This window comes from Ursus maritimus, unplaced genomic scaffold (assembly GCF_017311325.1).
Source record: "Ursus maritimus isolate PB19 unplaced genomic scaffold, ASM1731132v1 scaffold_24, whole genome shotgun sequence".
NCBI lineage: Eukaryota > Metazoa > Chordata > Mammalia > Carnivora > Ursidae > Ursus > Ursus maritimus.
The window spans coordinates 5,850,804-5,873,290 of record NW_024424897.1 but is presented as its reverse complement, the minus strand read 5'-3'; the positions used below and the strand labels follow the sequence as shown (position 1 = coordinate 5,873,290).

Here is a 22,487-nt window from a genome sequence, read left to right as displayed (position 1 = left end):
TTGGAATCTACCTTGGGTTTGATACTGTGTTGGGCGCTGTATGCACACCCTGAATCCATCACTTACCAGCTGTGTGGCCGTGGGCCATGCACTTAACCTCATGAAGACCCTAGCCTGCCTGTGTGGAGCACACAGCACTCAGTAAGCGTTAAAGCCCACATTCAAACCCAAGGCCACTGGCCTCCCAAACCCGTGCTCTTTCCACAACACCAACAGCTGGGCTTCTAAAAACGCATTGCTGGCTGCTGGGAGGGCAGAGGGTGAGAAAAAAGAATTCAGGACTCATAGTTCTCATTTTAGATCTCACTGGTATCTAGACTCCTTTTTACGGATGTAAGGGAATTGCTTCAGCCCTCCTGGGTATCCAGAAGAAGATGACAGACCATCTGATTATCCAGGATCCTTAAAGAACAAGAGACCCACTGACAGGCTTCTGAGATGAAAGTGGACCACATGGCCCAGGCGCCCCGTACCTGCATGGTAAGCCTTGGCACTCACGCCCCTGTGACTGAGCTCTGTTGCCAGCTGTTCACAAGCCTCTCTGGTCCTGCAGTAGACAATGCCACAGCCAGATAGCAACTGAATGAGGAGACATGGGAAGAAAGTGAGCATTCAGAACAGAACAATCTGCCCATTTTACTGTGGCCTTCTTTAAAAGAAGCTCTCGCTCTTCCTCCTGTCAGCCTCACAGGTTCTTTGAGGCAGGCCACGGGCAGAGCTCTGACCCTCTGTAACAAAGCAGCTCATCTAATCCCTCTGCTTCTGCAAAGGCCCCTCGCTCAGGGCTTGGCTGCTCACCTCCCAGAGAAGAATTCCAGGAAAAGGGTACTCCATTAAGGGAAATAATGCCAGGAAACCAAAGGAACAGCTCTCTATGTGCAAGTTTTAAGAAGCTTCAGCTAGTTCTAAGCTAAGATTCTAGAAAACCAATTTCCATCTCTAGGCTGCAGATACCACCCACTGCTCTTGAGCGTGCTGGCCTCCCAGCCTCAGGGCGCTCACCCCTTTATCAGCCTTCTGTCCAAGAGCCTTAAGGCAGAAGTCCCTCAGGTTCCCGTAGGGATCAGAAAGCAGTTCTTTGAACTGCACATCATAGAAGAGGTTGGCCCGAAAGCAAGGAGTCTTGAAGGTGGCAACTGGCTGCTTCAGGTGCAGGGCAGCAAACACATCCTCCTGGACTTGGGGGGTGGCTGTGGCAGTCAGAGCCACACACGGAGCATGGGCCAGGCGGGAACGGAGGGTACCCAGACGCAAGTAGTCAGGACGGAAGTCGTGTCCCCACTGAGAAACACAATGAGCTTCGTCCACCACCAGGTAGGACAGCAGGTGGCGGGACACCAGTGAGTTCAGGGTGGGCTGGAAGGAGGCTGAAGCCGCCATCTCTGGTGTGATGTACAGCAGTTTGGTCTGTGGCTTTTCTCGCTCTAGGTCAGAGAGCAGCTCCTTTTTCTCCTGTGCCGAGAGCTTGGAGTTCAGGGAACTCACTCGTACCTTCAGGGCCAGCAAGTGGTCCACCTGGTCCTGAGGGAAGAAGGGAAACAGGTCACCGAGGGGAGGCCCAGTGGTCAATGTTACCTTGGCTCGCTGGGCATTTCCTAGCCATAAGCGTCCTCCTCCCAACCTCTAAGGTCTTCTCTGTGCATACAACATGTACAGGAGGTGAAGTGGTTGAGAGCACAGGCTCTGGAGGCAGACAGTCCTGGCTCATTTCTGGCTCACCGAATCACCACAGGCTCTTTGGCTGGCTATAGCCTCTGAGACTCTGTCCGTTCTCCCTCTGTGCATCCTGTAAAACTGGTAACTACCTAACAGGATAGTTGCTAGCATTAAATGAAATTTTACACTGCAAAGGTGAAGTGAATGTACATAAAGCACTGAGCACAAAGCCTGAGACCTCGTGAAATTCACAAAGCACTGTTACTGTCACTCCGTTTCTCTTCATGGTGGATGGCTCTTAGCCGCATGGCCACACTTCCTCATTTCTGATTCTGTCAGCCCATCTGCAGGCCTTAAATATAGCCAGAGGTGCAGAGCAGATGCTGACAATGTCCCAACCCGTTTATATCAATTTAGCTTGCTATCCATCTGCATCTTTTAACCTGTCGAGAGTGCACATGTGTGTCCATGAGTGAGTGTCTATGTGTATACAGATATATTTCCATACTCTGGGTGAAAAGTAACAGAGGGTGAGAGACCTCAGGCCATCAAGACACAGAAGACTCATTCATAACCCTCCAGAGTGATATGCACTAGTGGAGCCCCCATATTTGGGCAATTCAGAAGCCCAATATAGAAAGGGAGCTAGGCAAATCAAACAAAATAAAAGGCAAAAGACCAAACAGATGAGAAGTGATATTTCCAGCTGAAAACAAAACAAAACAAAATTTAAAAACCTTCCCCTAAACTTTTTGCACTACCATCTTCACTCCCCCGAGCCTCACCTGAATCAAAGCGATGAGTGGAGAGATTACGATAGTGATGCCTTTAGCCAACAGAGCAGGGAGCTGATAGCAAAGGGATTTTCCTGCCCCTGTGGGCATGCACACAAAGACATCCTTGTCACCTGCAAAAAGACAAGACAAGGACAGTTAATGGTTCCTGCCCAGGGGCACCTGGGTGGCTCAGGTGGTTAAGTGTCTGACCCTTGATTTCAGCTCAGGTCATCAAGATCTCAGGGTCGTGAGGTCAAGTCCAGCCCCACTTCAAGCTCTGCGCTCAGTGGGGAGTCGCTTGAGATTCTCTCCTTCTCCCTCTGCCCCTCCCCACACTTGTGCACAAGCAGGCTCTCTCAAATAAATAAATCTTTTATTATTATTATTATTATTATTATTATTATTTATTTATTTGACAGAGACAGCCAGCGAGAGAGGGAACACAAGCAGGGGGAGTGGGAGAGGAAGAAGCAGGCTCATAGCGGAGGAGCCTGATGTGGGGCTCCATCCCATAACGCCAGGATCACGCCCTGAGCCGAGGGCAGACGCTTAACGACTGAGCCACCCAGGCGCCCCTCAAATAAATAAATCTGTAAAAGAAAATAGATAAATAAATAAATGCTTCCTGCCTTTTATCTTTTTCTTCATCAAGGCTGTTGAAAACTAAATGAGAATATAGGAAACGCACCTAGCAGAGTGTCTGGCACATGGGAAGTTCTCAATATGATGCTAACTTCCTTCCATCCTTCCTGTGTAAAGGGCAGAGATCCAGAGAGATTTGGAAATGGGCACAAACCATTTCCAGTAATGGCAATAACAACCATAAGGGTGAGAAGTCTGAGTCTGTTGGGATATGGATGATTGAATTAAATAGCCATGAAAGTTGAATACTTCTAGATGAGTGGGCATACCGGTAGAAACAACATCACTTAGAGATCTTTTGTTTATAAGTGTTACAATGTAGTTAATATTACATTGTTGCTTCCCTCTTGACAACCTCCACTTGCCAATATAGCTCAGGTTTATAATATTATTACTCTTTCCTTCCCTATTTAGGATCTAGGTCACTCAATCTTCAACAAAGGGCTTAGAAGGTCAGTGACTATATTAGGCTATTCCTGCCACTCCCACTACTGCCTACACACAAACCAACATGAATTGAAATCTATGAGTTGTTTTCAAAGACGATCTGCAGCGCTGGCTATGAAATGTAAGAACCAGAACAGCTGAGTGATTCTGCAAATAAAACTGCAAGTTTTAAGTGACAAATCTACAAGAGTTCCAACAATTATGGACTAAGGGTGGGGAAGCAGGAAGGGTCAAAAGGAGGGCGTTGACACCCTCTGGCAATGCTACAGTATAGCCAGCACAAATGTAAACGCAGGTAGTTTGGCAATGTTACCTCTCACTACAGCCATGGTCGCACTCTCCTGTAAAGGTGTCTTAAACGAGTCAAACCCAAAAACCTTCTTCAACGTGCTCCGGACTCGACGTTCAGGGTCAAAAGAAGGGTGGGTGCTCATCTTAGCGACAGACAGTGGCCAGAAGTTAAGGTAAAGGTGATGATCATATGATTGCGATGAAAACCCTCTGTTCCACTTTTAAAATACTGCTTATTTTTCTCTAAGTAAAACTTGCTTTATTACTCAAGCAATGTATTATTTCCAACTAACACAGCTCCCAATGAACAGCCTCAAGCAACACATTCCTCGGCAATTAACATCTCCACTTTCATGCTCAGGAAAATAGAAACATTGAACTATCCCATGCCATGATATAGCACAGAACTAGGAATCAGAACACGAGAAACACAAACTGTGTTTTCGGAATAACTTGCAGAAGATGGAATTGTTTTTCTAAGATCCACCTCCTGCTCCTTTTATAAGCGCTGCTATCACTGCCATTCCTCCCCCCCGAGCCCCGACCCCTTCTTTCCACCTCCCGGAGAAGAGCTCATCCCTCTTTTTCCTCTAAGCCCCAGATCCGCTCTTTTCTCCCTTCCCCAGCCGAAGCCTCCCTCTCTTCACCCCAAGATATCAGAGCTGGGCGAGGGCCACCCAGGAGCGAAGGATTCTTGCCGGGCCACTGCTACCCGCCGGTCAGGAACTACTCGAAGACCCCCATAAGCCACCCCAAATTCTGAGGAGCCAAGCGGCTGTGGATTCACTGTCAAGTAAAACCCACTCAACCTTGTATCTGTCGCGCAGTGATGACGTTTTCGCAGCTCGGGTGGGAGGGGCGGGACCAGGAGCAGAAACGCCGTTTTGATTGGTTCCTGTACAGGAACAGACGCGGGTACTCCTGGGATAGGAAAAAGTCGCTTTTCCGCACGGAAGTCGGCTTTTTTGACTCATAGGAGTGAGGCACTCTGGGCTTGTGGGAGTAAGATGGCGGGGAAGAAGAATGTTCTGTCGTCTCTGGCAGTTTACGCGGAAGATTCAGAGCCCGAGTCCGACGGCGAGGCTGGGGTCGAAACGGCGGGCGGCGCGCCTGGTGAGGCCCGAGTAGGGAACTGGAAGGGGAGAATCTGGTGTCTGCTCGGAATGCTGCTCCGCTAGCAGGGTGGGAGGGAAAGAGATGGTCATTGTGCCCCAAGTGTCGGATCCTGGAGCTGCGAAGCGCGATCGAGGCCCTGGTTGGGACAGAGTAGACGCTCTGGAATAAGAATGGGCCATCTCCTTCCGCTGATTCGATTATTCTGCCGAAACTATTGGAAGACTTCTCCGTGCCGGGCACCGTGGGGCATAGGGATGGACGAAAGATGGGGAGGATCCGAAGCTACCTGTTCCCTCCGGGTTCGTTGTATAATGGGGAGAGCGATGAGTAGAACGTACGTGGAGGGTGATAAAGGTTGTGTCTTGTTAAATTTGTAACTTCGCATTAGGAATGTGCCTCAGACGCATCTTGGATCTTTTAAAAATATGTATGTCTGATCTCGTTGGCGAGGGAGTAATTCGTAGATTCGGGGTGGCATTTTGTGAGCATTTTAATGCTCCTCAGTGAGTTCCTTATTTTGTGAGCTGTTAAAGCCCATCAGTGATTTTGTTGCCCTACTCAGGTTGAGAATCACACTGTTGGGAACAAATTTCTTTGGGATCATAGAGAGGGCAGCAAGTTACCTAACACATCTGGGCCTTCCTTTCCTCATTTGGAGGTTAGCTACTCTCAGCTTTGTGTGGTGTCTTCCAGTCAGGAGGTTCTCTGGTGGTTTCCCAGTAATTTGTAGCATTTTATATTTTTTTGTTGTTGGTTGCTTTGGTTTAAAGGTAGAAGATTTTGGGGCGCCTGGGTGGCACAGTCATTAAGCATCTGCCTTCGGCTCAGGGCGTGATCCTGGCGTTGTGGGATCGAGCCCCACATCAGGCTCCTCCGCTATGAGCCTGCTTCTTCCTCTCCCACTCCCCCTGCTTGTGTTCCCTCTCTCGCTGGCTGTCTCTCTGTCAAATAAATAAATAATTAAAATCTTAAAAAAAAAAAAATAAAGGTAGAAGAAGATTTTGCTTCTTAAGTAGATAGGATTGGTAACCCCTCTGGGCCCCAGTTAAAGCTCCTGTTCCTAGGGGAGGGCACATAAAAATGAGGACAGTAGAGTCCTTGTCTTTTATGAGAAGACAAGTCTTGGTGCCTCTGATACAAGGTAGAGATACCCGTACCAAAAGAGGTTTTCAAACAATGTGCAACAGTAGTAGTTCAGAGAAGAGAAGGCTTCAGTTGGCATTCTAGGTGGATGGGAAGCAAGCAAGAAAGAATTTAGCATTTGGTTTTCTTCCATGTTCTTCTAATGATTTTATCCACTAAAGTTTGGTTCCAAAGGCGGATCCTGGATCTTTAGTCACTTACATGAGATTTAGGCACCCTTTGACCTTCAGGGGTATTTCTGGCCACTCAGATCACCCAAATGTTGCCTTGCATTTTTGTATGCCTTCATCCATTTTTCTTTTTTCCTCTGTTTCAGAGGAGAAAGGTGGATTAGTATCTGAAGCCTATGGAGAGGATGACTTTTCTCGCCTTGGAGGTGATGAAGATGGTTATGAGGAAGAAGAGGATGAGAATAGCAAACAGTCGGTAAGTAAATCCCAAATCCAGAGCTGCTCAAAGCACCATTTCATTTGTCAGAAATCTTCGAACTGTACCAACAGTGTTGCATTCCATGGCTAACATCATTCCTCTTCCTTCCCTCGGCTTTTTGTTTGGTATCTGTTGAGGAAACTGGATTGGATATCCGTGTTCTGTTTGAAAACAAAACTTGTTTTCATCTGGGCCATTTTTGTATTAACTTTTGAATTGAAATTTGGGGGAAGAGATAATAGACTATTTTATTTAACTGAGATATCAATGAGTGTTTCATGTTGGTTTTCCCCGTTAAGATAGTTTATTCCGTTTATAACAATGCATTCGTCCCGAATGGCGTATCATTTATATCTGCAATCAACTCTGTATTATTTTTAATCTTAGTTGGGTTTATTCAAATCTTTCAGCTTTTTAAAAAGACTAAGAAGGGAAATTACTTAGTTTTTTATTTGTGGTTTGATCCTTCTTAACTTCTTTCTTGATACTTTACTTGGCACTTTTTATCAGAGTGCCCTCGGTTCTTGAGCACAAATCTTGCCTGACATTTAGTGTGTGCTGGCAACAAAAAAAAGAGAATTGTGTCTTAATTAACCAGAAAGCCTTCAGATACACTATGGCTGACCTCAGGAGCCACAGTTTAAAAGTTTGGAGAGAAAGCAAGGATTCAAGCTGGTGCTTAGCACAAAGACATACAAAGTGAAATCTGGATATTCAGCAACACCTTTAACTGAAATACTCGTACTTTATTATTTGTTTGAAAGTTTTCTTATGCATTGATATTTAAATATTAGTTAAAAGACTTTCTGATGAAAACAAAAAAGCATTTTGTATTTGATGCTCTTTTGGAAGATATTTTCATGTCCTTAGCCCCACCATTAATGCTGGTAATTCAGAATTGACTAAAATTGTTTAGAAAAGCTTTGCAAATTGTTTTCTTTTCTTGACTTTTCTTAAGTGCACACATAACAGACTTAACACCATAACTGTTTTCTTAGTAAATGTGCATGATGTGTTTCTGAAGTGTTGTTCCACATTGCTTTGCTTAGAATTTTCATCATATTTAAGCTTTTTATCATTCTAGTAAAATTCTCTCATCAAATCCCAATATAGACATTCTAAAGTGTGATTGTATCTGGCTGAGTTACATCTCTGATTATTTGGCATGACTGATTTCATCTTAAGGAAATCATGGCGATTGCATTTAAACCTTTGGGCTCACTGGCACCTGACAGGACAGTTAAGTCTCAAAGCCATCAGTATAGTTTGTTCGAGTCTCACAGGTGATGTTTCTGTTAACATCTGGGGCACCACTTAATGTTTGGGTTAAAGTGTAGCTCGATTGAAAAAAGCAATTTCAAATGAAACTTAATTTCTTCCTGGGTGTTAAGTTAAAGGCTCTTGCGCATTGGGGTGTTCTCGGAACTGACGTGGATATAGCTATGTAATAGGGTAGCTGATCTTTGACCTTTAGTAGCATTCAGTGGAATGGTGGGCTAGCCTGTGTGAGGCCAGTGCATGCTTTGGGGAATGCCTTGTTCACATGGTGCTTTGTGTCAGGCAGGCCGTTTGGATCAGGAACAAGATTGGATAGAAGGGGTCAGTGGCAGTTCTGTGAGAGCTTGGATGAAGGCAGGGCCTACTCGGCTGGGACCCAGAAAGGCCAGGTGTTGGCTCTTTAGCCTGTCCCTGGGTCACTTGCCCTGGTCCTTTGACACCTGCCTTCCTGCTGTTCATGTAGCTGTGACTGTTCCTGGGCTGAAGTGCTGGGGTGTGGTTATGTGGGAGTCATGGCTCTCTGACTGTGAACAATGTCGTGGTAGGTCTGAGTCTGATGTCCTTGTGTGTAGGAAAGGCAAAGAAGAAAAAAAGGTTCATCTTCCCGTTTTAAATAATTGATATTTCATTAGAAACATGATGCCTGTTTTATCCTGTGGGGCCTGGTCTTATTCTTTTCTGACACATTGCAACCTTTTCCCATTTTTATGTATGTGATTTTTAATCTCAGGCATTTTCATCGCTGTAGACTGTGGCACTGCTGGAGTAACAACTTTGAGCTGCTGATGTTCTTTTCTCCACCCACCCCCCCGCCCCCGGAACATCTCCTTTCCCCCTTCTCTTTCTCTAGTTCTGGGTCATAGGGCAGGGGAGGGGTTCTTGGTGGGATGGGCCAGGCTGGGTACATTGCTCCAGCCCCTAGTTATGCATGTGAGAACCCTCAGGCCCGCTCTTTTAAGCTTAATCCTCTAAATTCTTTGTCTTGTAGGAAGATGACGATTCAGAGACTGAAAAACCTGAGGCTGATGACCCAAAGGTATTTGGTGTTGGCTGTGGTGGGGTGGCTGGATGCAACAAGGCGTTGTAACATTGTGGCTCAGTTCCTATGTCTGGGCCAGGTCGGTCCACTAACACACTGTGCTAACGCTCTATGCAACCATGTGTACATTTTCTGGAACGAAACCAGCTTTCTAAAGAAAGAAGGTCACAGTGGAATGTGTAAGTGCCGAGGCAGCTTGGATTTCTAGCCTTGCAGACCTTGCCGTATCTCCAGACTAGAAAGGCGAGAGGCCTGGCGGAGCATAGCAGCCTGCCTCTGCTCGGTAGCCAGGTGAACTTGGGGTCACCGCACTTGCAGGTGGGTTAGATGTGGGAATGATTCTAGAATCAGGAAGTACTCTTTAGTCGTCTAGAAATGAGAAAGGGCCATGAGAGGGTCGGGCGGAGTGGCCTCTCCCCAGCTGTTGGAGAAGTCGCACTTAATCCTTGTTTCCCCCAGGCCTGTGCCCATCCACTTTTAGATAAACAGAATGGTCTTTCTGAAACAACTTCGCCATTTCCTCTGATATTTCCCTCCCAATAGCAGCCGGGAGTGATTAGCAGCATTTCCTGTCATGCTTCTTTTTTTTTTTTTTTTTTTTTAAGATTTTATTTATTTATTTGACAGAGATAGAGACAGCCAGCGAGAGAGGGAACACAAGCAGGGGGAGTGGGAGAGGAAGAAGCAGGCTCATAGCGGAGGAGCCTGATGTGGGGCTCGATCCCAGAACGCCGGGATCACGCCCTGAGCCGAAGGCAGACGCTTAACCAATGTGCCACCCAGGCGCCCCCTGTCATGCTTCTTGACCTCTGGTGATGATGGTTAAGTCCCCCCCACCTTGTGTCAGCTAGGCTTGCTGTACTATGCCCTGGGCATGAGTACAGCTGTGTCTGTTGAGGACACATTCTTTAGGAAACAAACATTTCTCTTTCAAAGAGAAATTCCCTCACTCTAGGCCTGGGGAATACGGGCCAAGTTTTGTGATTAAAAGCTGCTGTGAAACCCACCGAAACCTTCAAGGCAACATAATAGAGCTTCGGAAAATTGTACCACATTATAATCAAAATGATAGTATATCAGAAAATATAACACGAGCTGTTCCAAATTTGAACTGATTCTGTGTTTGGATAGAACTGTGTGCGACCATTGAAATAAGCCCATGAAAGGCTGTGGATGATGCGGAAAGGAAGGAAGTTCGGGCAACAGCATGCAGAAGAAAAAAACTTGAGCCCTAGGCACTGCAAATGCCACTCCTTTGTGTGCCAAGTAAGGAACTCAGGCTTAACTTACCCAAGCATTATAAGTAGGAGGGCAGACCTGTGGCCTGGGTCAAGGGCGGCCACGCTGCTGCTTGGGCTTGTGGAAGGAAAATGGTCAGTAGTGGTAGTCATCTTCTGTCTTAGTACTTGGGGTGTGTGGGCCTTAGAGCCCATGCATGAGGTAAACCTGAGGGGCTGCCAAGTGCTGGAGCTTCCGCGTGGAGGGAAAGGAAGGTTTGTGGGACCTGGAGCCTGTGTGTGTGCAGTGGCTGGCCTTTGCCTAAGGCTGGAAGGCCTCCTGGGGAGGTTGGCTAGAGAGAAAGGTTCATGTCTCATGCTCAGCCTTTCTCAGTACCACGTGAAGGTTGTAAAGACGTGTCGTCTATACTCACCCTTTGACTGATGTGCCTTACTGTATTTCATTCAGTCATTTGAACTTCGAGTCTGGTTGTAGAATGAAAGGTGTTCTGGAACCATTTCTGTTCTTGAGAAGCCCTCGGAGAACAGAACACAGAATCCACCCTCACAGTGACTTGTAGTTCTTTTGGAGGCTGAGTGTGGAGGGGGTCAGCCAGAGCTCTCCAGCTCATGTGTCCTCAAGTCCAAAAATCATGAGTGTTCATGGTATCCCAAGGACTGGAAACGGTCTTCTGTGCTCCCCATGCCTTAGTCCTGGTGCTGGCTTCCTCTCCTGCCTGAGGTGGTCTCAGACTGACTTCAGGCAACGGCCTCCACCTCAAACCGCTCCCAGCCCTCCCTCTATTCCAGAACTCTTCTGGCATACTTAATTGATTTTTAACAATATATATTTTTTAAAGGCTTATTTATTTATTAGAGAGAAAAAGCCCGTGCATGCACATGCGGGGGGGGGGGTCTTAAGCAGACTTGACAGGGGAGCTCGATCTCACGACCCTGAGAGCATGACCTGAGCCAAAACCAAGAGTTGGACACTTAACCAACTGTGCCTCCCAGGCGCCCCAACTTTTTTTTTTTAATGATTTTTTTATTATATTATGTTAGTCACCATACAGTACATCCCCGGTTTCCGATGTAAGGCTCGATGATTCATTAGTTGTGTATAACACCCAGTGCACCATGCAATATGTGCCCTCCTTACTACCCACCACCGGTCTATCCCATTCCCCCACCCCCCTCCCCTCTAAAGTCCTCAGTTTGTTTCTCATAGTCCATAGCCTCTCATGTTTCATTCCCCCTTCTGATTACCCCCCCCTTCTTTATCCCTTTCTTCCCCTACTGATCATCCTAGTTCTTATGTTCCATAGATGAGAGAAATCATATGATAGTTGTCTTTCTCTGCTTGACTTATTTCACTTAGCATTATCTCCTCCAGTGCCGTCCATGTTGTAGCAAATGTTGAGAACTCATTCTTTCTGATAGCTGAGTAATATTCCATTGTATATATGGAACACAACTTCTTAATCCAGTCATCTGTTGCAGGGCATCTCGGCTCCTCCCACGATTTAGCTATTGTGGACATTGCTGCTATGAACATTGGGGTGCATATGGCCCTTCTCTTCACTACGTCTGTATCTTTGGGGTAAATACCCAGTAGTGCAATGGCTGGATCATAGGGTAGCTCAATTTTTAACTTTTTAAGGGACCTCCACACTGTTTTCCAGAGTGGCTGTACCAACTTGCATTCCCACCAACAATGTAGGAGGGATCCCCTTTCTCCACATCCTCTCCAACAATTGTCATTTCTTGCCTTGTCTATTTTTGCCATTCTAACTGGCGTAAGGTGGTATCTCAGTGTGGTTTTGATTTGAATTTCCTTGATAGCTAATAATTTTGAACATTTTTTCATGTGTCTGTTAGCCATTTGTATGTCTTCATTGGAAAAGTGTCTGTTCATATCTTCTGCCCATTTTTTGATTTGTTTATTTGTTTCTCGTGTATTGAGTTTGAGAAGTTCTTTGTAGATCTTGGATACCAGTCCTTTATCTGTAGTGTCATTTGCAAATATATTCTCCCATTCCGTGGGCTGCCTCTTAGTTTTTCTGACTGTTTCCTTGGCTGTGCAGAAACTTTTAATCTTCATGAAGTCCCATAAATTCGTTTTATCTTTTGTTTCTCTTGCCAGGCGCCCCAACTTTTAACAATATTTTTGAATTCCAAACCTTGAATTTTGAATATTTCTGCCTTAGGTAGGTGAAGTTTCTAAAATAGGCTATGTCACCAGGCTGGGTCAGAGGCATCATTTGTTCTGTTAGCAAATGGATTGATGTCATAACTGTCTTCTCCACCAGATGGCACTCCTTCCTGCTTTGGCTTTTTATTTTTATTATTATTTTTTTTAAGGTTTTATTTATTTGTTTGAAAGAGAGACAGAGAGAGCACTAGCAGGGGGAAGGGCAGAGGGAGAGGGACAAGCAAATGCCTGGAGAGCATGAAGCCCGACACGGGGCTCAATCCCACGACCCTGAGATCACAACCTGAGCTTCATGAAGTCAGACATTCAAGTGACTGAGCCAGCCAGGCAGCCGCCGCTTTGGCTTTTTAGAATCTGCTTTTGATTTTTTACTGCAGTAGTTCTCAAACATTTTGGTGTCTTTACACAATTAAAAACCAAGAATCCCAAAGAGCTTCACTTCATTTTGGTTTTATCTATTGATATTTAGTATCTTAGAAGTTAAAACTGAGAAAAATTTTTAAATCCTTGTCATTTTAAAATAACAGTTAAGCCCATTACATATTAATATAAATCACATTTTAACGAAAAATAACTCTTTCTCGGGGCACCTGGGTGGCTCAGTCGTTAAGCGTCTGCTTTCGGCTCAGGGCGTGATCCCAGCGTTCTGGGATCGAGCCCCACATCAGGCTCCTCCGCTAGGAGCCTGCTTCTTCCTCTCCCACTCCCCCTGCTTGTGTTCCCTCTCTCTCTGGCTGTCTCTCTATGTCAAATGAATAAATAAAATCTTAAAAAAAAAAAAAAAAAGAAAGAAAAAGAACTCTTTCTGAAGCCGAAAAAAGTTGATGCAGAGACACATGGTTTTCCCATTTTACAGGTCTCCTTAACGTCTGACATCTGTCTTGATGCACGGCTGGGTTCTCATCACTGCTCCTGCATTCAGTCTGTTGCATTGTGTCATTTTGGTTGAAGTAGTTGAAGAAAATCTGGCTTCACACATAGGTCATTGGAAAGAGGAGAAATATTTTAATAGCTCTCTAGGTGATTGTAGATCTTCCTCTTTGTACTGGATCAAAACTCAACAAGCGATGGTTTCCCAAAAGTTAACTTGCACCACGGAATATGAAACGTTCTGAGTGAACTTTTTGTATTCTGCTTTATGTGAGGCCACGGGTCTGCCTTGTACTCTGAATGGCTGTTTGACCCATCCATGGTAAGCCATCCTCGGGCTCTGGTGATTTGGGAAGTCTTGGTTCACTGAGTTACGCAGATCTGCAATGATGCATTTTGTTCTCTGATACCCCCAAAAATTATATTTGTTAGTGACATTACTAATCTCATCAGATAAGTCATTAAGTATTGGAAAGCTGTCTGTTCACTGTGGGGAATACACATTTTCCAAGATGCTAATTTTTACTCAAGATCTTGAATTTTACCATTACCAATGAATTCTGTTAGAGTTTTCCTTGATGTGACAGGTTTCATTTTTTGAGACAATGTCTGCCAGTTACCCGTATCTGACTAACAGTAGTTTGTAAGTCATTCTTTCAAGTAAAAATGGTGTTCCATGGAGAAAGCAACTAGATCAGCTAGTAACTCCCTCACCTAGGTGCTTTTCCTTGCGGTACCCATCGGACCTCAGTGTGTAGAGGTGTTGATGTGACCTCTCATGGCATCAGACAAAGTGCAAAAAATACATATTTTTTAATTAAATTTTACTCAAGGGTCAAGACTGAATAAGATTAATCACTTTGACTGCTTCACCAAGGATATTCTCAAGTGAAATTGGCTTTTTTTGTAATTGAGAGTATGCCTATTGCTAAAACTCAGTGTAGCCGCCTGAATTTGTTGTAAAGAGCCAGCTTTCTCCGCCATCGCTCTTGCTAGCGTCAGCACAGTGAAAAGGGCAAGTGATGTCTTAGTATTAGGGAACTAGTTTTGACCATGCAGACCCCCAGGGGGCCACAGATTAACTTGGAGAACCACTGTTCTTCAGAAACAAGATTCTTGGGTCAGTAATACTAAATAGTTGTTTGGTAACTGTTTGCATTGCTCTGTAAGTGTCCAGTAAGCTGTCAGCCATATGGGGCCTTGAGCTGCAGTGAGGGGGGAGGAGCATCCAGAGGAGGGGGGGGGCGGCAGTTAAGGCTCTGGAGTCGGAGATCTGAGTTTGAATTCCAGCCGTCCTTGGGGAAGTCCCTTAACCTCAGGGTTTGTCACCTGGAAAACAGGCATCATAATAAAATCTGCCTCGTTTATTTTATGTGGATGAACTGAGTAAATGTGAACAGATAATTAGCTTAATAGCGTCTGGCATGTGTATGTTCAGTGGCGTTAGTCGCAACCACCAGTACCTCCTCTGCTTGCTCCCCAGGCTGGTCACCCTGTCGTTGGGCCTGTTTGGGAATATCAAATTCCCCATTTTGAAACTGGAGTGCATTCAGAGGAGAGCAGTCATAAAGGTGAGGTGACTAGAGGGGACTGGAAACCACATCCCATGAGAGGTTAAGGAGCTGAGAGGCGACTGGAGAAGAGCCTACAGTTCTGTCTGCTGTTTGAAGGTCCCGTGGAGAGGGGGGAGGTGAAAGCCACGTACAGACCTTGAAGCAACGCACAGAGCTACAGGAGACACGTTTGCTTCACAAGGTAGTGAGCTCCCTGGTTCTGGACCTTTTTCAGACCAGTTTTAAGAAAACCTTTGTCAGGAATGTCCTAAAAAAATGTTGGGGTTGGGGTTGGACTAACCCCCCCAAGTGGTCTCCTGGGAGGGGCTTGGACATTATGGATAAGCAAAGTTGAGTGTTCTTTCACTTCATTTATTATCTGCTGGCTTTAGAAAGTACAAGTATAGAGTACAAAGACTGGGAATGGCGCTAATTTTTATCACTCTGATGTTTGGGGTTACCTCTGAGCGCAAAGTCCCATATTTGGGGGGGTGAGTAAGAAATGAGAACTCCAGACCCACCTCGGGAGGGGGCGTTTGGTTCTGATCCCTCAGCCTGGGGAGGTGGGATCAAGCTCTGGGTTGCTGAGTTTGCCCCTAACAGGAGCAAAGGAGGTGGCCGAGCAGTACCCGGGAAGCAGTATGCTTCTGCACTTCTGCTGCATCCTGTCTGTTTCTCCAACTTCCAGTTTTCTGCTCTTACCTCCTCAGTAAGCAGCCTGACTCCGATCTGATCACTCAACAGAAGGTGGCACTGCTGTCCAAGAAAAGTCAGACCGGAAGTGGCAGGCCTCTGTTCAGCTCTTTACTGCAGGGACAGGGGTGCCAGATGGCTTAAGTGTTTCCTCCATCTGTTTGCCCTGGGCATATGAGCTTCCCTTTCCCACCCTCCTTTGTCCGTGGTCTACCCCGGCTGCACTGGAACGTTTTCCCTTGTTTATTTTTTTCCCCACTCCCACAGTTCCTGTGGATGAAGGTATTTCCACTGGCTTACTGTCTCTGACACACCCTTCCTTTGAAAACAAACACGGGCATTGATGACCTGGCACGGGAAAGCCGGAGCGGCCTGTTGCCAGCTAGCTGGGAGGGCCAGCTTCGCTATGCGGGGTGGGATTGCGGGCCTCCCTGTGGTATTGCAGTCCCGGCTTTGACCCAGGGAAAGAATCCTCTTGGCCCGAAGAGCAAACATCTGTCAAAACAAAATAGTGTCTCTGGGTCAAGGAGGTAGCATCGGGTGGGGGAAAATGTGGTTCCGGCATTTTTTTAAAGGTGTGTATAACCCTGATTAAAATAAAACATTTGGGGGGGGAGGCGCCTGGGTGGCTCAGTCGTTAAGTGTCTGCCTTCAGCTCAGGTCATGATCCCAGGGTACTGGGATCGAGCCCCACATCGGGCTACCCACTCAGCAGGAAGTCTGCTGCTCCCTCTCCCACTCCCCCTGCTGGTGTTCCCTCTTTCCCTGTGTCTCTCTCTGTCCAATAAATAAAGAAAATCTTTAAAAATAAATAAAACATTTAAAAAAATTTTTTTTTAAGATTTTATTTATTTATTTTAAAGATTTATTTATTTATTTATTTGACAGGATAGAGACAGCCAGCGAGAGAGGGAACACAAGCAGGGGGAGTGGGAGAAGAAGAAGCAGGCTCCTAGCGGAGGAGCCTGATGTGGGGCTCGATCCCATAACGCCGGGATCACACCCTGAGCCGAAGGCAGACGCTTAACCGCTGTGCCACCCAGGTGCCCCTAAGATTTTATTTATTTATTGGACAGAGATGGAGACAGCCAGCGAGAGAGGGAACACAAGCAGGGGGAGTGGGAGAGGAAGAAGCAGGCTCCTAGCGGAGGAGCCTGACGTGGGGCTCGATCCCATAACGCAGGGATCACGCCCTGAGCCGAAGGCAGACGCTTAACCGCTGTGCCACCCAGGCACCCCAAAACATTTTAAAAAATTTTTATTTTATTTATTTGAGAGAGAGAGAACACAAGTGGAGCGGGGAGGCAGAAGAAGAGGGAGAAGCAGACTCCCTGCTGAGCAGGGAGCCCAATATGGGGCTCAATCCCAGGACCCCGGGATTAGGACCTGAACTGAAGGCAGACAGATACTTAACCTACTGAGCCACCCGGTCGCCCCAAAGTAAAACATTTCTCAGATTTTTCGACCCTAGGGGGCACCTGGGTGGCTCAGCTGGTTGAGCATCTGCCTTCGGCTCAGGTCGTGATCTCTGGGTCCTGGGATCGAGCCCCACATCAGGCTGTCTGCTTCTCCCTCTCCCTCTGCCTGCTGCTCTGCCTGCTTGTGCGTACATTCTCTCTTTCTCTGTCAAATAAATAAATAAAATCTTAAAAAAAAAAAAAAAGGTTCTTTGACCCCAAAAATAGTGCAGAAATGTGAGTTCACACCTTCGAGCCAGGTTAGTGGACTTGGAGTCAGAAGACCTAGGTTGAGCCCTGGCTTGGCTTCCCGCCAGCTGTGGAACCACAGGCACATAGCGTCAGCTGTGCCCTCAGCTCATCTGTGATGCCTGCTTCGCCAGGTGACGGGATGCGTGCGGGCGTGTGTCCAGCAGTCTAAAACCAGCTCTTGGCGGCCTTTTTAACAGAACTGGGTCTGGTCAGATGCCCTCATCCTGTAGGTCAGAAGTTGCCACATTTTCTCAGTTCATGGCACTCTTGGTGTCTCAGGAATTTTTCATAGAACTCACAGGCCAAAAGAAATACCTAACAGCTCCAAACAATATTCCTATCCTCACAATTCGGTAGCCGCTTGAAAAGATAATACATGAATTTGTGTGGTATCTGATAAATGTTGACTAATGCTGTGTTTCCCTTGAAATTTTTATTTATTCTTTTGAGAGAGCGAGCGTGGGTGGGGCGGGGTGGGGGTGCAGAGGGAGAGAGAGAATCCCAAGCAGGCTCCACACCTGGCGTGGAGCCGCCCAATATGGGGCTCGATCTAATGACCCTTAGATCATGACCTGAGCCAAAATCAAGAGCTGGACACTCAACCAACTGAGCCACCCAGGCGCCCCTCCCTTGAAATTTTTAAATGTCATGGGTACCTTTGTGCGTTTGCTGCAGCACCCTGGGGTGCCCTGATGGCAGTTTGGGAACTGTGTTGGTAGATTGTCTCTGAGTTCCAGAGCAGTGGGACTTGGTAAGGTCCTCACCCTCCCCAGAGGTCTGCTCAGCTGAGTGAGCAGGTCTCACCTTCAGTAACGGTACCTCACACACTTGAATTCCCTTAAGAAGGTCAAGTGTCTCGGTCGCCATGTGTTATTAATTGGCTTGAAGTCTAGAGGAAGGATTTGCATTGGATAGAGCTGACTCAGTAATCCCCAGCTTCCTCTCCTCTCCAGCCTTTCCCCCGACCCAGCATTTTTTCTTCTTTAAGATTTTATTTTTATTTATTTGTTAGAGAATACAAGCAGGGGGAGCGGCAGGCAGAGGGAGAAGCAGACTCCCCGCCAAGCAGGGAGCCCGATGCAGAACTCGATCCCAGGACCCTGGGATCCTGACCTGAGCCAAAGGCAGACGGTTAACCGACTGAGCCACCCAGGCGTCTCCCAACCCAGCATTACTATTGATCTTTTCAAGTTTCAGAATCAAACATCTGGAGCCTGGGAACTGCCCACGAAGCTTGTTTCCAAGGAATTTGTTACTGGCTACTGATTTTAGGAAGAACTTTCAGGATTCTGTTTATCGACCATCTAAGGAAAGAGGCTCCTGCAGGATTGCTGCAGAGCAAATGCTTTCCCCTTTGGGCTTTGCGTGTGCTCTGCCTCCAGGACTCTGAAGTCAGAGAGGGAGATGCTAAGGCTTTTCCTAAGCAAGCGGCATAGGGTTCTGTTCATCGTGAAAGATACTTACGAGGGACAGGTTGTGGGGCGCCTGGGTGGCGCAGTCAGTTAAGTATGTGACTTTCGGTTTTGGCTCAGGTCATGATCTCAGGGTCGTGAGATCAAGCCCTGCATCGGGCTCCATGCTCAGCACCGAGTCTGCTTGAGATTCTCCCTCCTTCTGCTCCTCCCTTCCCACGCTCATTTTCTCTCTCCCCTCTGTCTCTCAAATAAATAAATCTTTAAAAAAGCGGGGGGAGCAGGTTGTATGGTGTGGTATAGGAACCACGAGTCCCTTTCCAGCCTTCGCAGGTGGGTCATTGTGTGCCTTTGCCTGGTGAGCTTCAGGAGAACCCATGCTTGTGGAATGTTCTATCGAGAATTACTTTTCAGGATGGTGCAGCAAAGGTCATCTGTTAGAGCATAAACTTGGACTTTTTCTTAGAGGTCTTTGACACCTGAAAGGGTTATGTGGTACTGTTCTTCTGGTGTTTATTCTATTCGGGTTTTGTTCTGGTTTTATTTTATCGTCAAATTATTAGAATAACAGGAATTGAATATTTTGTAAAAGAAAAAAATCACCTAATTCTACAATCCTAATAGTGCATCCATTTTCATCTTTCTGTCCTTTTATGTTTGCCGGTGTAATAGCATACGTTTTGCATCCGGTTTTGTTTCCATCTGAATAACAAACGTTTTCAGCGCAGTTACAGTCTGAGTAATGACAATAGTGGGACGGAAGTGAACAATTGAAAGCTAAACCCTTAAGAATTGTATGGGACGTGAGTTACGTCTCATTGAAACTGCTCTCAGAAGAAAAAAATCTTTTGTCATTTTCTAAAAACCTTCAAAGGGAAACGATAAAGAGAAGGTTGAGACCCAGCTTTTATTCCAGGGGTGAGACCAGTCTTTAGCGCGCTTTTCCCATCAGTCCCGCAGCTCTTCTCGTACGAGCTAGCTAGAATACAAGCCAGAGTTAGTATGCTGTAGTAGTAAAAAATTAATTTGTGTTTATAGCTGTTATTGAATAAAACACGTGGGCAGTTTTTTTCCGATGAGACTCTCTGGTGGATAAAACACAGCTGCGCTCTTTACTGGGTCACAAGAAATAAGTCATTCTTTAAAACTTGAGTTCTCGTAGTTCCCGTGATTGTTCACCCAGTAAGGGAGGAGGGCTGAGTAGCAGTCAGGATTTGGTAGCATTCCTTCCATAAGTGCCCAGGAAGTCTCTAGGCTAAGGACAGGATGGCAGCACCCACTGGGTATATGGTTAAGTCTTCAGTACCAGCCGTTCCATTCAGGTCAACTCGGATGTTACTCACTGGAGCACTGGGGACCCTTGAGCTGTTTGCCCTAATCGTTATAGTTGAAAGGTAATTCTTCTGGCTGTCTTCCCCTTAAGTTGAGAGCTTAACACCTCCTTTGCTCTGTGACCTACTACGGAGTCATTCCTGGAGAGGTATTTTTCCTCCTTGGTCTTTGATGTTGGCTTCCCCAGCGGTTGAACCAAAGGCTTCACAGAAACCGTTATTATCTGCCGCCTCATAGTCTAGAGGGAGGAGATCAGAAGTTGGGAAGTGGTATTACTAGGCTTTGGGTCGGACAGACTCGGGCTTGGGTCCCAGCATTGCCACTTCCTGGATGAGAAGCCACTTCATTGGACTTTGTCTCGGTTTAGTCATCGGTAAGATGGGAATAATGATGTCCGCCTCGTGGGGTTATTGGGAGATTTGGATGATGTATGTTAGCTCTCAGTGAGTTCTGTTGTTCAAGGCCTAGGAGGGAGAATATGTACGTGGTCCTTCCATCTTGGTATTGTCTTCCTACCTTCCCCCGTGTTGTGCCTCCTGTACCTCATGATCCTTTGAATGCCGATTAGAAAAAAAAAAATCACAGCATGACTCACCTAGGACCAGAGACGGAAATGGCCCTTGACCATTACTGGATTGACTGGGAGTCATCCACTCCAAACTTCTTGCTGGAAGTTGTAATGTGGCCTTTGAACTATTGAGAATGCCCAAGCCTACTTAACAGTTCACGTTTTTTTGCTCTCACCACGATGGCCAGATGGCCATTCATCTTTAACAAGGCTAGGGCTGCCCTTGCAGAAGTGGGTGTCAGGGAATTTCCATGCTGGGGAGAACCCAGCCACCCCAGGCTGGGGTCTGCAGCTCTTTTTTTTTTTTTTTAAAGATTTTTTTTATTTATTTGACAGAGAGAGAGACAGCCAGCGAGAGAGGGAACACAAGCAGGGGGAGTGGGAGAGGAAGAGCAGGCTCCCAGCGGAGGAGCCTGATGTGGGACTCGAACGCTGGGATCACGCCCTGAGCCGAAGGCAGACGCTTAATGACTGCGCCACCCAGGCGCCCCTGGGGTCTGCAGTTCTCAGTGGTGACCTGATCCGAGCAGCAGCCAGGACCGAGATTGGGAGAGGGGGCGGCTGCAGGCTGTAGCTCTTTCAGAAAGGGAAGTAGCGCCTTTGTTGTCCGGATTGAAACAATTCCAAGCTAGGTCCTTTGTCGAGCCACCTTCCAAAGAAGGTCTGGCTACATCTTAAGCTGAACACTTCTGGTAGAAATGTAATTGCTGGAAGTTGTGATCTCGTTCAGAGAACGACCCTTATTCTCCCTGTGACCTCCCCTCTTGGCTCCGCTGAACTGCCCCAGACTGTACTTGCTCCAAGTCAACTGAAGCTCAGGCTCCCAGAAGCCCCACCCCGTTCCTTTGCGGTTCTGCAGCCAGAAGGAGCCCCTGCATGCCCAGTCGGCTCGCCTTCAGCCCTGCAAGCCCCAACATACTTCTTCCCTTCGGGCCCAGATGCCACAGATTACTAACCAAGGTGTGGTTGGGTGCCTCCTTCCCTAGTCAGGATTTATCTTTTTGAAATCCTATGATTCAGAAAACAAGCTGCCTGTCCTTCGGGAGTGATCCAGCACTTCCCACCCTCGTTCTGTGTTCTAATCCTTGTCCCTTGAAATGCTGCTTTGCAGTTTCTGGATTCAATAGGATTTTGCTCATTTGCATTCCTAACTTTGGAGTTAGGTAAATTTTTCCTAAAACAGTGCTTTAAAGGTAGGTACTGGCTTTGCTTTTGGCCTGTAGATTGTTAATTCTTCTTCGTGCCACTTTGTAGATGGTGACCAGTTTGCCTTTCCAATCTCCTGGCTTTCTGGTATCTGTTACTTTTGTCCTACGTGGTAATCTTAACGCCTCAGTTTGGTGGCTGACCTCTCAGGAGGGATAATGCTATTGTAAATTGGTGACCATGTCGAGTTATGTGTCAGAAAGACTTCACTTTTCTGTCCTCAGCCTCACAAAGCTGTTTCCTTTGTCCGTGTCTGGCTCCAAGCCCTTCCACCCTGTCCCCCAAATAACAACTTGAAGCATAGAGACACTGTTTTTATGGAAAACCTTTAAGAAAAAAGTGCAACCTGACCCACCACTGAAGGCTTAATTCAAATTCTTGATGTGAGCTGACCTCTTTACCCAAGCACAGACACCCGAGATATAAGAGGGAGGAATGGAATGGCCCTCTCTGAACGTCTTCTACAACTTTCTAGAAACTCAGTCTTCAGATGTCTTGAATCAAATGTGAGATTACACTTGGAATAGTCAGATTAACAAAGCCTCCCCTTTGGAAATGGCTCCTGGCCAGAGCCTTGCATGTACGTTGAAGTCCGGATGGTTCCACGTGATCCACGTGACAGAGCATCAGCACCCCGCTGAGCAGTGTCGGCTTTGTTGAGCTACATTTTTCAGATAGGGAGAAGAAACCGTTTTCCTCTTTTCTTCAGTCCACAAGGCCAGTTCTAGAGCTGGCTTAACTTGTCTTAGCGGATGCCTGTTCAGCCCTCCTGTAGAAACCTCTGCTTTGGGGAGCTGAGCCTTCCCGTCAGTAAGCTGGGATTGAAGGTGAGTCCGTTGGATCCAAAGTGACCCCACCAACTTCCGTGCATTTTTCTGATAAGTTGAGTGTTTCCATC

At 46.6% G+C, this 22,487-nt stretch overlaps 2 protein-coding genes across 8 annotated transcripts in view; one reads left to right on the top strand and one right to left on the bottom strand.

The window, feature by feature from the left end:
* Positions 1-4,632, bottom strand: part of RECQL5 (RecQ like helicase 5) — a 35,386-nt gene extending 30,754 nt beyond the window's left edge. For 5 of the 6 annotated variants that reach the window (XR_005837325.1, XM_008693770.2, XM_008693768.2 and 2 more), the window contains exons 1-5: positions 4,470-4,632; positions 3,835-3,969; positions 2,442-2,563; positions 1,003-1,521; positions 474-579 (exon numbers count right to left, since the gene is read on the bottom strand). Coding sequence is in view for 5 of the 6 variants with exons in the window: in XM_008693770.2 (XP_008691992.1) it covers positions 474-579; positions 1,003-1,521; positions 2,442-2,563; positions 3,835-3,955 (868 nt within the window). In the remaining variant the exon portion in view is untranslated. Of the gene's footprint in view, positions 1-473; positions 580-1,002; positions 1,522-2,441; positions 2,564-3,834; positions 3,970-4,459 lie in introns of all 6 variants that reach the window. The other variant, XM_008693769.2, reaches the window with a different exon arrangement.
* Positions 4,633-4,764: 132 nt separating this feature from the next.
* The window catches only part of LOC103665743 (SAP30 binding protein), a 36,752-nt gene continuing 19,029 nt past the window's right edge, over positions 4,765-22,487 (top strand). Inside the window, exons 1-3 of one of the 2 annotated variants that reach the window (XM_008693774.2) lie at positions 4,765-4,925; positions 6,388-6,497; positions 8,767-8,814. In XM_008693774.2, the coding sequence (XP_008691996.1) occupies positions 4,820-4,925; positions 6,388-6,497; positions 8,767-8,814 (264 nt within the window). In that variant the 5' untranslated portion in view covers positions 4,765-4,819. The remainder of the gene's footprint in view (positions 4,926-6,387; positions 6,498-8,766; positions 8,815-22,487) is intronic. The other variant, XM_040640225.1, reaches the window with a different exon arrangement.